We start from the raw sequence: 16,482 nt of genomic DNA, 5'->3' as shown, positions 1-16,482 counted from the left end.
GACAGTGTCCTGGGAATGGAAACGCTCAGGCTGAGCTTATGAAAGCATTCTGAACGGTTGTTTTTTAAAAATCAAGTATCAAAGAGGATAGGATTCAAAGTGAAAAAACACTTCTGTGTGCAGTGTTCTATGTGCAAACTGCACATTTCTACAGAAAGATGAGCTGTATCAAATACCACACTAGAATGAAAAGAAAAATACAGTTGAAAGTAAACTCATATGAAGGAAAATATAGCAGAACCCAAGAGGAAGAAATTTTACTATCTTAGGTGTCCTGAAAATAATCTGGAAAAAAATCTCCCTTTTCTGCATCATTTACTCTGATTCACTTGGGCCCAGGAGGGATTGCAGCTGGATTCTGCACTGCTGAAGTTGTAAATGGCTGCAAATTCATCCCTGGTGGGAACGGTCCCCCAGATTGAGTAGGAATTACCACAGACTGTTGTGGGGCTCCCGAAATTCCTACCCACTGTATAGGATACCCTGTCCCCCCCACAGCATTATACTGGCAAACATGGGGCATTCCATATGATGATAATGGCCCAGCAAATGAAGGGAGTGAGAGTCCTTGTGGCAAGGAAGTTGGGACAGCTCCACGGATTTGGGACAGAGAAGAAATCCATGTTGATGTGTAGCCCATAGTAGATGGAGTATTCTACCAAAAACAAAAATAAAAACAAAAGATCAGTTTATTTGTTTTTACCAATCTGTATTCCTTCCTATTCTTTTGGGCTTACTACTTCCATTGTTACTATGAGTCATTGCCATTTATTGGAGCATCTTTCTGCAGGCCTTATTTCATTTCATCTTCATAACTATCCCACCTGATAGGGTAGCCATTTTCAGATGAAGAAATGGAAACTCAGAACTAGTCAACTACCCAACACCACTAAGCAAGTTAATAGTGATGTGGGGGGTTTGAACAGAGTTCCAGCTAACTCCAAGGCCAGTATTATATCCCTGCTTGGGTTTTAGATCCTCCCCACTTTCCGCAAGCTAGTGCTACTCTTCTATTTGTATTTCTTTCTGTTCGTCCTGCCATTCTCTGTTACATAATTCTTTGGAGATATGGGAGCATGATTTATTGTGGCAAAGGGGAAAGGACCTGAGATATAGCAGGTGCTCGATAACTTTCTTAAAGTCTAACATTTCTCTTCTATTCTTAGAAAGTGAAACTGACAAGAGTGAGCCAATTTTTGGCAATATTGAGAAAATGCTAGTAACTTGTCATTCTGTATTGTGATTATTTATATTTATAGAGATTATATGAAATCTCATGCACATAGGAATAATGCATAAGAGAGCTTACTGTCAATCCCAAATGCTTAGTTATTCTAAATTTAATTGTCAAGCTAAAACTGAACTTTCAACTAAACTTGAGTTAGAAACTCTCACCTTAGGGTAATGTTTTTCACTTCAATAAAAATGAGCAACAGTATCCCATGAGGAGGAAAACATTTAAAGTTAAAAAATTTCTTCTTCATATCACGGTTTTCCTTATATTAAAGCAAAATTAAGTACTTATGATTCAAAACAGCACATATAGTATGATCATTTTTTTTAAAGTTATTTCCATGCTTTCATATAGAGTCATGATATCTCAAACAATGTTTATCTAAAGTTAGTGCCAACTATTTCTGGGTGGTGGGATTTGAGGGTGGTATTTTTAACTTTGTACTTTTCTGCAGGCTAAATTCTATAATGAGCATTATCATTCCATAAACAATGGTAACACAGTTCTTATTTTCTAAAAATAGACTGAATTAGAAACAGGTTAGAAATCTCTTGGATCTCTCAAAGGTTATCTCTGATTCAAATGTGCAATCCCAAAACACAATGTCTGTTCATATTCCCCAAAGTGTTGACTGGCAAACTGGAATGATATCCAGTTATATGATCCAGAAACACAGCCTTGGTACCTCCCCTCCTGCATACATTCATTCTGTCACCAAATCGTGTCCATTACTTTCACTTAAAACATTTCTTGGAATCCTTTCACTTCTCTTCAACCCAAACTTTCCCTGATCTGGAATACTAACTATTAACTACCCTACAAACATCTACCTTAACCCTCCAAAAATCCTTTCTTCTTAAAAAAAAAAAAAGTCAGATCATGCCAATCTTAAGGCTTCAATGGCTATCCATCTTTTTAAAAATGAACACAAAGTTAGGTATCATCACCACTTTTAAGATCCTGTCTACCTCCTTAAACTCATTATGTATCACCTCCTTCTTGCTGAACTGGTCAACATTCGGTCTCTTCATATTCCCTACCTCATACAGTCCTTCTCCATATGGTCTTCATTCTGCTTGGAATCATAGTCTCTCTCCTTTTCACCTAGTAACTCCTACTCATTCTTCAGATCTCTGCTCAACCACAACTTTCTCAGGGAAGCCATCCTTGATTTCTCTTATTAGGTCAAATTTCCCTTAATGTATGGTATCATTTATCTTTCTTTTATGGTTCTTATTACAGCTGCAATTTTATATTTATTTATATCTAACTGTACATATTATAAATCCCATGTGGATAGGGATCATACTTGTTTATACCCACCAAACCCATGTACAGTAGAAGGCTTACTCAGTAACGGGTTTGGTATATAAATTTTGTACACACAAACATTTCTAAGTAAGGCTATAGAACAGTAACATGTAAGAACATTAGTGGGACAGGCTTTCCACACACATAGTCAACTGAACCTAAAAATATAAAATAGTTAACCACATATAACATACCGACTATGTAACTAACACCTGTAAAGATAATGATTTATAGGTGTGGTTTCATTTAATCCTCACAGTAATAACCATCACCACTTTTAATCATACACCATTTTCTACTCATACTTTGTCCAAACATCCTCCATAAACCATCTCCTGATTAGTCAACAAATGTCTCCATACAGATCTACTCTGAGGGTCTTTTACTGGCAATACAAATATTTACATCTTGAAATTTGCCTCTAAGGACTTCCCATTTTTACAATGGTGAGACTATCTGTATATAAATCAGTACCAAGAATAAGATAAATACACAGAGCCTCCAAGCAGAAACACTGCTGACTGGTTTGGGAAATCTAGGCTTTTGAATGTTTTTACTCAATATTAACCGTAAGTATAGTTTCCAACAGTCTTTGCCAAACAATAGTCAGTGACTACATATGTACATACATGTACACAAACATAACACACACTGCACACTCGCAAATCGTTTTGAATTATGAGGGTTCATATGCTAAGCCTTGATTTATATTTCAATAGGTCTACTCATTTTGAAAAAGTGTTATTTACTTGAAAAATTCAAGCAAAACTATAAAGTAAAATAAGGCCCAAATTCCACCATCCAGCATATTGTTCATGGACTTTTATATTTCTCCATGTATGTAAATATATCTAATGTATATAATTTTGCATAAATTACATTATACGATATATGCTGTTCCGTAAACCTGCCTTCTTTCCACTCCAGAATTGTGGACAATTTTCTACATTTCTGTTGTATGTATACCTGATTAAGGCCACACAGAATAAGTAGTCACTGTATCTACAAACTTAAGATACTTCTTACAACAGTCTAGCTTAAACAGCTTTACAAGTCTTTTTCATGATTAACAAATAAGACACCTTTTTGGCTTTAGAAATATTGATGCATAACATAGGATAGCTTTTTCTCAAAACCCAAACTCTTCTTGTACCACAGGACTGAATTAACCCTCACTCCAAAGGCTTTCTTCATTGACATTTGATGGGGTTCTCTTTAGATAGTCTAAAACCAGGATCAGCAGATTACATCTCTTCATAAATCAAGTTTTAATGGAAAAAAGTCATGCCCATTTATTAACATACTGTCTATGGCTGTTTTTGTGCTATAACAGCAGAGTTGAGTAGTTATAACAGTACAGCTTGAAAAACCCAAAATATTTAGTAACTGCCCCCTTCTCAGAAAAAGTTTTCTGATTCCTTGTTGGGAAGATAATTTTCCAAGACATAACAAATCTGGACATGGACAAAATTCTTTATGTTATCAAATCACACCACTTTCTCATAGTACTATAACCATAGTACCAAGTACTATTTTTATGGTTTCAGTTCTCAAAAAATAAAAAAAATGGGTATAAACAACTTACTTCATATACTCTGTTCCAGTTTTCTGTCTCTAATTTCTGTTGACTCTGTTTAAGTTGGTTTAAACTTGGCTTAGTAAGAGAACTTCCTACTGTTTCCTTTGTCCAGTCATCCACCAGCTTGTGTAAGTCATCTGTGAACATCCCTTTTTTACTGGCTGGAGATTGCTGGCATGTTACTGTATTACTCTCCACACATGGTGGATCTATAAGAAAAAACCAGGAAAACCATGAAAAAACATTGAGAAATATGTAACTCTTTTTTGGCCAACAATGCAGTCATATTTTATAATGGAAGACCACACATGGGGTACAGATTAGGGTAATCAGACATTCTAGTTTACCTGGACAGTCTTGGTTTAAAACTGTTGTCCTGGAGCACCCCTTTGACTCTCGGAAGTTTCTTTTTGTTGATTTGGATAGTAAATTCTATGGTTACCTTAGGTATAAATCAAGTACAATAAACATTATCTCCAAAAACATCAGTATAAACTCTAATCTTTATCTCAGCTTCTTCTCAGGTAGATACTTAGAAGGGCTAATAAAGGATTACAGAATGTGAAAATGTAAAGAACCTTAGAGGTCTAGTCCAAACCACTTGTTTCTTAATGGAGAAACAAGGCCCAGAAAAACTAAATTGACATGCCTCAGTTCTTGCAACTGGTTATAGCAGAGCCAGGCCTGGAACTCTAGTGCCCAAAGACTCTGTCTTTTCAATATACCAGGCTGCCTCTCAACAAGCTTCAGAAAACTGGAATCTCATTTTATTTTATCACTATTATTTCTGCCTATGATTATAATTAAAAGGGAATGTGTATCTAGAATAGCAGAAATGAGGACACAGATGGCTTGATGAAGAGTCTCATCAGTTCTGGAATGTACTATGTTCAAGTAAATGAAAGAAATCAATTACAGAGGACTCCATTGGTGCAGTTGCCTAATCTGAACATCACACTATCTTTAAATGATAACTTAATACTATTATCCATACTTACTAAATCATTCTCATAGAAAAGATTCATAGGGTTCCAATTCCTCTGATTTACAAGCCACTTAGAGTGGGTCTAAAATTAATGTTAGAAAATATGGTTGTGAAATTTAAGCATGTGCAGAAATTTAATTAAACAAGCACATGAAATTTTCTTGTACATTTTTCCATATCATATAATTTTATTTAATTTACTACTATTATTACTTTATTTCACATTATCCAGTCATGAAAATATAGAAAGTGTTAAAGATAATGCAAGATGCTTCCATATTAAGATTTTTGAAAGCTTCCTCACTCTCTCCTCTCTCTCTTCCTTGAAATGTACAACAGGCTTGTGATACAGGCACAGCAAGTAGTATTCTATTTTATAGATGAGGAAATGGGCACCTAGAAGGTAAACAACTGGAGTTATATGCTAGGGCTCGAGTCTATTTTCACTGTTGGGTCAGAGTGCTTTCCATGGTATCATGTCAATCCATGTAATAAGCTGGGAAATAGATGAGGAAAATACTTAGTAAGGAGGAACACAATAATTTCTTTTTTAAAAAATAGATCTTTATTTTTTATTTTATTTTTTAAAAGATTTATGTATTTGTTTGAAAGCCAGAGTTACAGAGAGGCAGAAGTGGGGAGAGAGAGGGAGAGGGAGAGGGAGAGGGAGAGGGAGAGGGAGAGGGAGGGAGAGAGAGAGAGATCTTTCATCTGCTGGTTCACTCCCTAAATGGCTGCAACGACTGGAGCTGGGCTTATCTGAAGCCAGGAGCCAGGAGCTTCTTTTGGGTCTCCCATGTGGATGCAGGGGCCCAAGGACTTGGGCCATCTTCCACTGTTTTCCCAGGTGCATTAGCAGGGAGCTGGACTGGAAGTGGAGCAGCCAAGACTTAAACAGATGCCCATATGGGATGCTGGCACTGCAGGTGGCAGCTTTACCTGCTATACCACAGCACTGGCCGCAAACACAACAATTTCAATGATGACTGATGCATAGTCAGTCTCTAAGAACCTACTGAAAGTTCAGAATCAAGGAAATTGCTTATTATATTAAATGGAAACAGTGAAAATTGCTAGCTTAATGAATTAACTGGAACATACACAACAGTTTTATAATATTTACTAATTTGAGGTAACCATGATGTATGAAACGACACACCATATTGTTGGAATTGCTATTTTTCTAAGGCTTTTAGAATTCCGAGACATACATGTCAGTGTATAATAAAGATGTCATTTTTTTCTTGCTATCCCTCTGTACATTCATTTAATCCGCAGTCAACTCCAGTAAGGGAACAAATAGTACAACAAAGTTAGGGAGGGCAGACTTCAGAGTTAAAACCTTGATAGATGGTGTTCTTGCCCTGGAAAGATGTCTGGCAGGGAGGATGGAGAGGAAAAGAAAGCTTGGCATCCCAGTGGCAGCAGTGTTGCCACCCAGCTTCTCTCTGTAATATTTTTGTGCTCAATTCCTTCAGCTCCTAAAATATCTGTTGCCAAGAAGTAGATTTAAATGTCATTCATTTAAGAAAATTTCTGGGGGCTTGGCAATATGGTACAGCAGGTTCAGCTGCCATTTGCAATACCAGTAATCCCATATCAGAGTGACAGTTTTGAGTCCCGGCTGCTCTGTTTCTGATCCTTCTCCCTGCTAATGTGCTTGGGAAGGCAGTGGAAGATGGCCCAAGTACTTGGATCCCTGCAACCCACATGGGAGATGTGGATGGAGGTCAGGGCTCCCAGCTTTGGTCTTGGCCCAGCCCCAGCTGTTGTAGCCATTTGGGGAGTGAACTAACAGATGGAAGATCTCTTTCTTTCTCTGTCTCTCCTTCTCTTTGGCCCTCTGCCTTTCAAATAAATAAAATAAACCTTAAAAATAAAAATTTCTACATTAAGGAAAAACACAATGCCAAGACTCTTCTCGTGTACAATTCTGGTGGAATAAGTTATCTGGAATACTCCGTTGGTAGTCAGTGATAACTGCTGCCTGAGTGGCACAAGAGCCAAAAATCTAACAAACCAAAAGAAGCATTTAAATGAAAGGGGCTGGGGTAGTACCACTCCTAAGTAGGCAACAGAAGGATCTACTCGCTTGTACAGACGCACACTCCTCCAAGGTTACCAAGAATAGTGTGCTATATGAAATGAAAAATGCTATTTGAATGTGACTCAGTGCCTCACTAGGCTTTACATTTGACAGGAACACTTAATTACTGATTTAATTTAGAAGTTATTCATATCATATTATAAAAGACCACTTAAAGTTCATAAACCAGAAAGCCCCTATCAATACACATTAAAATAAATAGTCTACAAATGTCATTTATGATTGGTAACAGTAACATTATGTATTAACTTCAAAGGTGCTCTTTAGTATGCATTTCTTACTGATAAAAAATAAATAAAACCAGAGTTCAGTTCTTGGTGCTCTGTTTAGTTCTTTCCCCTAAGATATACCTACATTCAAATAGTTTCAGGGTTTGCCTCACTACAAATGTTTCCATCTCTAACTTAAACCTTGATCTCTCTCTTCAATCCCAATTTTACAACCAACTCCAAAATGCATTTCTCTACTTGATGGCAATAAATCATTCCAATACAATACAGAGTCAAATCTATCATGGTCACAGCATGATAATCCACCTAAAAGTTGTATTCCTGTTAAAGATACCACATTTTCTCCAAACCACCTCACTCAGACCCTCTGAACCCCTACTGCCCCCTCTTACCCTGCAACACACACACCCACACAGATAGTCTACAATCACATGACAGAAAATTATCAAATACAACATCTCTTATCTATTTTCATATCCATAATTCCTTAAGCTCATTATCATCTTATACATGGACTACTATAATTGTAACGATCTAAATGGACTCACTCCCTGGCTATCACCACTATACTCATATTCTTCATACTACCACCTGATTAATATTGATTAAATACTGTTTTTGATGCTGCAAGACATTGGCACAGGCAAAGAGTTCTTGGAAAACACCCCAGAGGCACAGGTGGTCAAAGCCAAAACTGACAAATAGGAATACATCAAATTGAGAAGCTTCTGTACTGTAAAAGAAACACTCAGGAAAGTGAAGAGGCAACCAACAGAATGGGAGAAATTATTTGCAGAATGTGCAATTGATAAAGGATTAATAACCAGAATATATAAAGAGATCAAGAAACTCAACAACAAAACAAACAACCCAATTAAGAAATGGGCAAAGAGACATTTTTTTTTGAACAGGCAGAGTTAGACGGTGAGAGAGGGAGAGAAAGGTCTTCCTTCCATTGGTTCACCCCCCAAATGGCCGCTACGGCTGGCGCACTGCACCAATCCGAATCCAGGAGCCAGGTGCCTCCTCCTGGCAAAGAGACATTTTTCAAAAGAGGAAATCCAAATGGCCAACAGACACATGAAAAAATGTTCAGGATTGGGGCCAGCGCCATGGCTCACTTGGTTAATCCTCCACCTGTGGCGCCAGCATCCCATATGGGCACCAGGTTCTAGTCCCAGCTGTTCCTCTTCCAGTCCAACTCTCTGCTGTGGCCCAGGAGGGCAGTGGGGGATGACCCAAATGCTTTGGGCCTCTGCACCTGCATGGGAGACCAGGAAGAAGCACCTGGCTCCTGGCTTTGGATTGGCGTGGCACCAACCGTGGCGGCCATTTGGGGAGTGAACCAACGGAAGAAAGACCTTTCTCTCTGTCTCTCTCTCTCACTGTCTGTAACTCTACCTGTCAAATAAATAAATAAAATCTTTAAACAAAATGTTCAGGATCACTAGCCATTAGGGAAATGAAAATCAAAACCACAGTGAGGCCAAACCTCACCCCCATTAGAATGGCTTTCATAGAAATATCAACAAACAACAAATGCTGGTGAGGATGTGGGGGAAAGGTACCCTAATCCACTCCTGCTGGGAATGTAAACTCATATAGCTGCTGTGGAAGACAATATGGAGATTCCTCAGAAATCTGAATATAGACCTATTATATGACCCAGCCATCCCACTGCTAGGAATTCATCCAAGGGAAATGAAATCACCATATGAAAGAGTTATCTGTACCCCAAGTTTATTGCAGCTCAATTCACAATAGCTAAGACATGGAATCAACCTAAATGCCCATAAACTGAAGACTAGATAAAGAAATTATGGGATATGTACACTATGGAATACAACACCATGGTAAAAAAAAAAAAAGAAAGAAAAAGAAATCCTGTCCTTTGCAACAAAATGGATGAAACTGGAAAACATCATACTTAGTGAAATAAGCCAGTCCCAAAGGGACAAATACCATATGTTCTCCCTGATCTGTGAAAACTAACAGAGCACCTAAAAGGCAATCTGTAGAAGTGAAATCGACACTTAGAGAGCAATGACTTTGAACAGCCCTTGTCTTGACTGTAGAGGCAGTTTTTTTGTTTTGTTTTTTTCATACTATTTGTTGAATACTTTACTAAACACAGTGTTAATAATTAAAAAATGCTGTTTGGGGGAGGTTATCCCCCATGTTCAAAAAAGTCTCAATCTCTTAATGTAACACAACAGTGGGTTTTGAACATTTTTAGGTGAAAAGTCCTTGGAAATCACAGTTGGTTGTGCAGAACAAATACATTATCTTATTTATTTTTATTATCCTTAAACAAACATATATCATTTATTAAGCTAAAATATGTAATTGTGTTATGTCAGATACAGTATCTTAAACCAAACACTAGCATAGATAAGCTGTGGCTGCTTTCAAAAGTTTTTTTTTTTTAAAGTATGAAAGAAAAACTCTCTAGTGTAAACTCTCCATTTCACCAACTGTTACATTGTCTTTTATCCAAATAAATCTTGAATCTTACCATCTGCATGCCTTTATCTCATGCAATTCTACTTATTGACATTACAGTACTCTTCCTACTGCATCTAATCAATTTTAATCCTGCCCACTTATCTTTCAAGACCAACTCAAATCCTACCTCTACAGGAAGCATTCTCAGGACACTATCATCTTTGACTATCTTCCATTTCGTCCTCTCAACCCACTGCAGACACAATTTATGACACTGTTAGGCAATGCAGTATAATAGCTATGAGCCAAGGTTTTGGAGTCAGAAAGATATGGACTCCCTCACTGAGATCCTAGGGAAGTAGCTCAACCTCACTACATCAGTCTCCTTACCTGTAAGAGACAAACACTAATACCAACCTACCTTACAGAATTGTTTTGGGAATTAAGAACATAGGAAACATGTTTATGTTCAGAGTTCCCCAAGCCACCAACACATTCAGTGATTTCCTAAAAGGTCTCATAGCACTCAGCATACAGTTGTATTCATGGCTAAGGTTTATCACAAAAGACTGTGAAGGAAAAAGGGTAAGAACCTAAAGACATTCATGGGGCTAGTGTTGTGATACAGCGGCGTAAGCCTCCACTTGGAAAGCCTACATCCCATTTCAGAGTGCCAATTCTAAACTCTAACTACTACACTTCTGATCCAGCCTCCTGCTAATGTGTCTAGGAAGGGAGCAGAAGATGGCCCGAGTAGATGGGCCCTGCCTCTTATGCTTTCCTGGCTCCTGGCTTCAGCTTGGGCAGCCTCAGCCATGGCGACCCATTGCAGGAGTAAACCAGTAGATGGAAGATCTTATTCATTCATATTCTCTCTCTCCCTCTCTAATACATATATTAAAAAAAGAAATTCATGCATACACTTCCTTCTGTATACTCCCTCCCTATTTTGAAGGGACAGACTTGAACATCTATTTTCCCTAGCAACAAAAACTGCAGCAACAGGTGTACAAGTATCTAACCCGGGAAGCTCATTAGAGACTTGGCGCCCAGGGTTTTCACTGGGGGCTGATCACAGAGGCACATACCAAAATTCCGGACTCTCAGAAGGAAAACAGGTGTTCAGCATAAGTCACACTATATGTACCAATAAAGTAGGCCAAGTGAACTACTATTCAATTAGACAACAGAGAGAAACCAAGCTCTCACACACCAGCCAATGGCCAGCCTTGCAAGCAGGCCCTTTCTAAAGATAGCAGCCTCATTCTTTTTATGTTAAGTATTCTCCACAATTTGGCACAGCGCTCATGTTATAAAGTATTTGGCACGGCACTCATGTTATAAAGTAACTGCAAACACACACATTGTAAATAATATTATATTGTAATCTCATGCAGCAACTCATGTTTCTCACAAAACAGGTACAGTTGTGGGCAGGGAAGGACGGATGTGATTTCCGCATACGTTACAGCAGTGCTTCTTAAAATGTGTTCTGTGAAAAATGGGCTCTCTGATAAAACTGTCTGGGAAATGTTGTATGTTATTTCCTTTATGGAAATTCTCACTTATAAGAAACTATTTTTTAAATTACTGAATCCAGTATTTCCCATTTGACCATGAAACACCTATGATTTCCTTACTGATAGTTTATGAAATGCTGGGCCAAGTCCAACAAATGTTTCTACAAATCCATGACAAATGGGGAAAAATACAGTACATCAGAAGCTTTGAAAGAAAGCTATTAGCGCTAAAGATTGGAAATCACTAGAACAGCCTGATCTTTGTAAATTTGGTCTTGATGAGTTTTAAAAAGAAAAACGAAAATAATTTAGTTCCCATTAGAGAAGACTTATTTTTATGTTGACTTTGGTTTGGAACAGGTGGAAACACTTTAATAAATAAGTTAAATTAACAGAAGTACAATACTAAGATACTCCCTTCCCACCTACAAAAATAAAATAGAGGCTGGGGTTGTGCTACAATTGGTTAAGCCACTGCTTACAATGCCAGCATCCCTTAAGAGAGTGCTGTTTCAAGTCCCAGTTGCTCAGGTTCTGATTCAGCTTCAGCCCAATGTTCCTAGGAAGGCAGTGGAAGATGGCTCAAGTACTTGGGTCCCTGACACCCATGTGAGAGACCTGGATGGACTTCTTGGTTCCTGGCTTCCACCTGTCCCAGACCTGGCTGTTTTGGCCATGTAGGGGAGTGAACCAGCAGATGGAAGACTTCTCTTTTCCTCTTCTCTTCCTTCCCCCTGCCTCTCAAATAAATAAATAAATAAATAAATAAATAAATAAATATCAATCTTTACAAAGGAATTCCGGCTTCCAGTATGACAGAATGAGGCGGCTAACAAATCTGCTCCCTCAAAAGCAATCATAAAAATTGGGAATAATTCCAAATAGCCACTTTAGCACTCTACAATTTGCCCAAAGGCATGTAACAAAATAATGAAAAAAAAAAAAGATTTCTTCATGAAAACTACTGAGCTTTAGGTAAGAACTATGCAAGCTGGAGTGTTTTTGTACTGAGCTACTACCTTCACCCCTACCCAATTGTTGTCCAACAATTCTACGAAGGCAGGGCAAGCCGAGAAAACAGTACTGCTGCTCCTGCTCCTGCCATGCCTGGGGATTCACTTGATTTGGAGCTTTAGAAGCAAGGGCTCCATTAACCTGAGGTTAACAGGGAAATCTAGGATGTAAGACAGCCACAGGGTGCTTGATAAATTTTCCACATAGCTCAGAATGACTGGAAGAATGTCCCATGCACAGCAGAGACTGGAGGGCTCAAAGCACACACACACATAACTGACTGATGGAGCCTGGACATGCAAAGAGGAGGCACAAAAGCTACTGCAGGAAAATAAAAGCTGGGTCAGAACATACGAGACCTGAAGTTTGAATGGACTTCTGTGCCCACACACAGAGCCATCAGCAGAGAGTAGAAGCCTTTCAGCCTTGTGGTTTTTTCCAAATGTGATCTATAAGGGAACTTTGGCTGAGCACTAAGTGATGGAGACATAGGGGGCACTTCTAGGAAGCCAGGTTTAGAATCAAAAATGAGGAAAACTGAGCAAAGACATCAGTGGTTGCAGAAAGACAGACTTGGCATATTTAGTCTACCACAAAAGATGAACAGAATGCAGGGAACAGCTATGTGAGAATTCCAATAGAAAATAGTGCTGACTAGGGACTAAGACCACAGAAACCCCATTAAAATAACACTAAGTCTACTATGTTGTCCTATCTGTTAGCCTATGACTAACTTAAAAGTGAGTATCGGGGCATTCAACGAGAAAGATCTATAGAGGGGATTCTATACGTCTAGCTTGAGAAACGGAAAAGGGAATTTGAAACATTTATGCAAAAATACATAAATTCTGTCATTTTTTCCTTCTTTTCTCCATACTCCTCACCCTAGCCCACAAGAAATCCTATGATGCCAAGTTAAAAGCCACAGTGGAAGCTTATAGAAGCCAAACTCTGGGGAAAGGGACCCCTCCTCTCCAATTGGTGAACCTATAGAACTATGAGGATGAGAACTTCATTGTTGCTTTTCTGCTTTCTCTAATCTTCCAAAACTTGGCCCTATGCAAGGGCACACTGGTAAAAGGACACACCAGCCCAGAGAAACTAAAATTCTAACTTTCTGGTTGAGGAATTAAAAAAGCCACAAGGAGTCCAAAAGTAATAGGGATATTGCAGGGAGAGAAGAACTGAGGAATGTTGTTTTTGAACTCCTGGGTTCCTCACTGAGCTGTACATGCATGACTATGATCCTATTCAGTATACCGAAGACATGGGAACTAAAAAATAAACAGTCCAGGACTGAAACAGATCAGGACCACTGGGAGGTCCACAGTGACACAGATCCAAAGAGTATTGCCAAGGTTATGAAACTAAGTTGACATTGTAACAACAGTCCATGGAAGGCTGATCTTTCTATAACCAAAAACATCAATATTATACATAGAATTAAAAAAACACACAGGAGTCTCAAAACACAATATTTTAAATGTCCAGGATGTAATCCAATATGACAAAGAACCAGGGCCATTTCAACTCATGGGTAAAGACGATAAACAGACACCAATGTCAACATGATACAGATGTTGGAATAAACTGACAGAATTTAAAATAGCTATTATAAAAATGGTGAAGTAAGTAATCATGAAACCTGTAACTAGTAACAAAACAGAAACTCTCAGGAAATAAATAAAGGACATAAAAGATACAAATGGAACTTTGGAGCCAAAAAATACAACAACCAAAATAAAAATAAAATTCCCTTGTTGGGCTCAATGGCATAAGACAGGTGATAGAAACTTCAATTAGAAGAACAGAGAAAGGAAAGCCTGAAAAACAAACTTGAACAGAAACTAAGGGATCTGTGGGATAATAACAAAAGGTCTAAGAGTTGTGTCATCAGATTGTCAAAAGGAGATTAAAAAGCAGTACAAGAAAAAATTGAAGAAATATTAGATGAAAACTTGCCTAATTTTACAAAGGGCAGAGACTTACATATTCAAGGAGTTCAATAAATCCCAAACAGGAAAGTCGTGCTCATGTTTAGTAATTGGTGCAGTGGAAAGAAAAAAGCTGCTAAAATTTAAAGAGAAGGAAAAACTTGTGAAAGCAACCAGTGAAAGACAATATATTTCATAAAGGAAAAAAGGCTCAAATTATTACAGCTTTTTATCACAAACCATAGAAGCCAAAAGAAGTGGCATAATATTTAGAAAATGATGACATAAATATCAATCCAGAATTCCATGTACGGCAAAAATATCCTTTAGGATTATTGGTGAAAAAAATTTTTCAGATTAAAACAAAAGAGAGCTGCTCTGAAATAAGGCTAAAGAAATCCAAAGAAATATTGTCACACAGGGAAACAATACCAGTAGGAAAGATGGGAAAGCAGTGCATTTATCTGCTGTTATGAAACTCCAGCAAAAGCAAAAAGTGTAATTCTATATGATCAAGTTTTCCATATATGGAGATGGAATACATAAGACAATTATAAAGAGAGGGTAGAGAGACCTACATAGATATAAGGTTTGTACATTGTACTTGAAATGCTAAAACATGAATGTTTAAGTACATTGGAAAGTTAATTGTATAAGTTGCAAACCCTAGATCAACCACGAAAACTATACAAGAGGATATAGACAAAATAGGATAAATTAAAATGAAATACTAAAATATACTGAAATAAGCCAAATGAAAGCAGGAAAGGCTAACAAAAGAATAAAAAACAGGTGCTGGCACTGTGGCTTGGTGGGCTAAGCCTCTGCCTGCAGTGCTGGCATCCTATATGGGTGCTGGTTCAAGTCCTAGCTGCTCCACTTCCGATCCAGCTTTCTGCTATGGTCTGGGAAAGCAGTGGAAGATGGCCCAAGTCTTTGGGCCCCTGCATCCATGTGGGAGACCCGGAAGAGGCTCCTGGCTCCTGGCTTGGGGTCAGCTCAGCTCTGGCTGTTGTGGCCATTTGGGGAGTGAACCAGCGGATGGAAGACCTCTCTCTCTGTCTCTCCCTCTCCCTATATGTAATTCTACATTTCAAATAAATAAATAAAAGAATCAAAAACAGGGCAAGCATCATGGCACAGCAAATTAAGCTGCCGCTTGGGACAACTGAATCTCATGTGAGACTGCCTTTTTGAATCCTGGCTTCACAGCTACTGATTCAATTTCCTGCTAATGCTCCTTGGAGGCATCAGCAGATGATGGCCTAAGTACTGGAGTTCCTGCCACCATTTGGGAGATCTGGATGGAGTTCCTGGCTCCTAACTTGGTCCAGATCCAGCCTTAGCTGTTACAGGCATTTGGGGAGTGACCCAGTAGATGGAAGATACCTCTCTTTCTCTCTTCATGTCTCTCCCTCTCCCTCTGTCATTCTGTCTTACAAATAATTAGATATATTTCAAAAATGAAAAACAGAAAAACAAGTGGGTGTTTGGTTTAGTGATTATAACAGCGCTTGCAATGTCCACACCTCATATCAGAGTGCTTGGGTTTGAGTCCCAGTTCTTCTTCTGATTCCAGCTTCCTGCTGGTGGACCGCGGGAGGCAGGTAATGACAGTTCACATCCTTGTGCCTCTGCCACCCACATGGGAGACCTAGATTAAACTCCTGGCTCCTGGCTTTAGCATGGCGCAGCACTGGTCATTGTAGGTATCTGAGGTGTGAACTGGCAGATGGAAGCTCTCTCTCTCTCCCCACCCCCCAACTTTGAAATAAATGAATGAACAACATTTTTTTAAAAAGCCAGAAAAAAACACAAACATGGTAGACCAAAATCCAAACTTATTGATAGTTACATCAAATGGCTTTAAAAAACTGAAAGATTATCACAATAGGTTAAAAAATGACCATGGCTGTTGGCAAGAAACTCACTTGAAATATAAGTAGGCTAAAACTGAAGTGAAACAGACATACCATGCACACATTAATCAAAAAAAGACAAAACGGGTATTTTACTGTCAGACAAAGTAGACATCAAAGCAAACAAAAATACCAGGGGTAGAGAGGATACTACATAATGAATAAATGGTTGATTCACTAAGAAGATATATCACTAAATGTGTA

The 16,482-nt window shown here is 38.4% G+C and overlaps 1 protein-coding gene across 2 annotated transcripts in view; it reads right to left on the bottom strand.

Moving 5' to 3' along the window:
- Positions 1–325: 325 nt before the first annotated feature.
- Positions 326–16,482, bottom strand: part of WNK3 (WNK lysine deficient protein kinase 3) — a 151,119-nt gene continuing 134,962 nt past the window's right edge. Inside the window, exons 21-23 of one of the 2 annotated variants that reach the window (XM_062183638.1) lie at positions 5,119–5,131; positions 4,131–4,333; positions 326–655 (exon numbers count right to left, since the gene is read on the bottom strand). In XM_062183638.1, coding sequence (XP_062039622.1) covers positions 326–655; positions 4,131–4,333; positions 5,119–5,131 — 546 coding nt within the window. The remainder of the gene's footprint in view (positions 656–4,130; positions 4,334–5,118; positions 5,132–16,482) is intronic. The other variant, XM_062183639.1, reaches the window with a different exon arrangement.

Source organism: Lepus europaeus, chromosome X (assembly GCF_033115175.1).
Source record: "Lepus europaeus isolate LE1 chromosome X, mLepTim1.pri, whole genome shotgun sequence".
Classification (NCBI taxonomy): Eukaryota; Metazoa; Chordata; class Mammalia; order Lagomorpha; family Leporidae; genus Lepus; species Lepus europaeus.
Note: the sequence above shows the minus strand (reverse complement) of the source record. Positions and strands in the feature narration are given on the sequence as shown.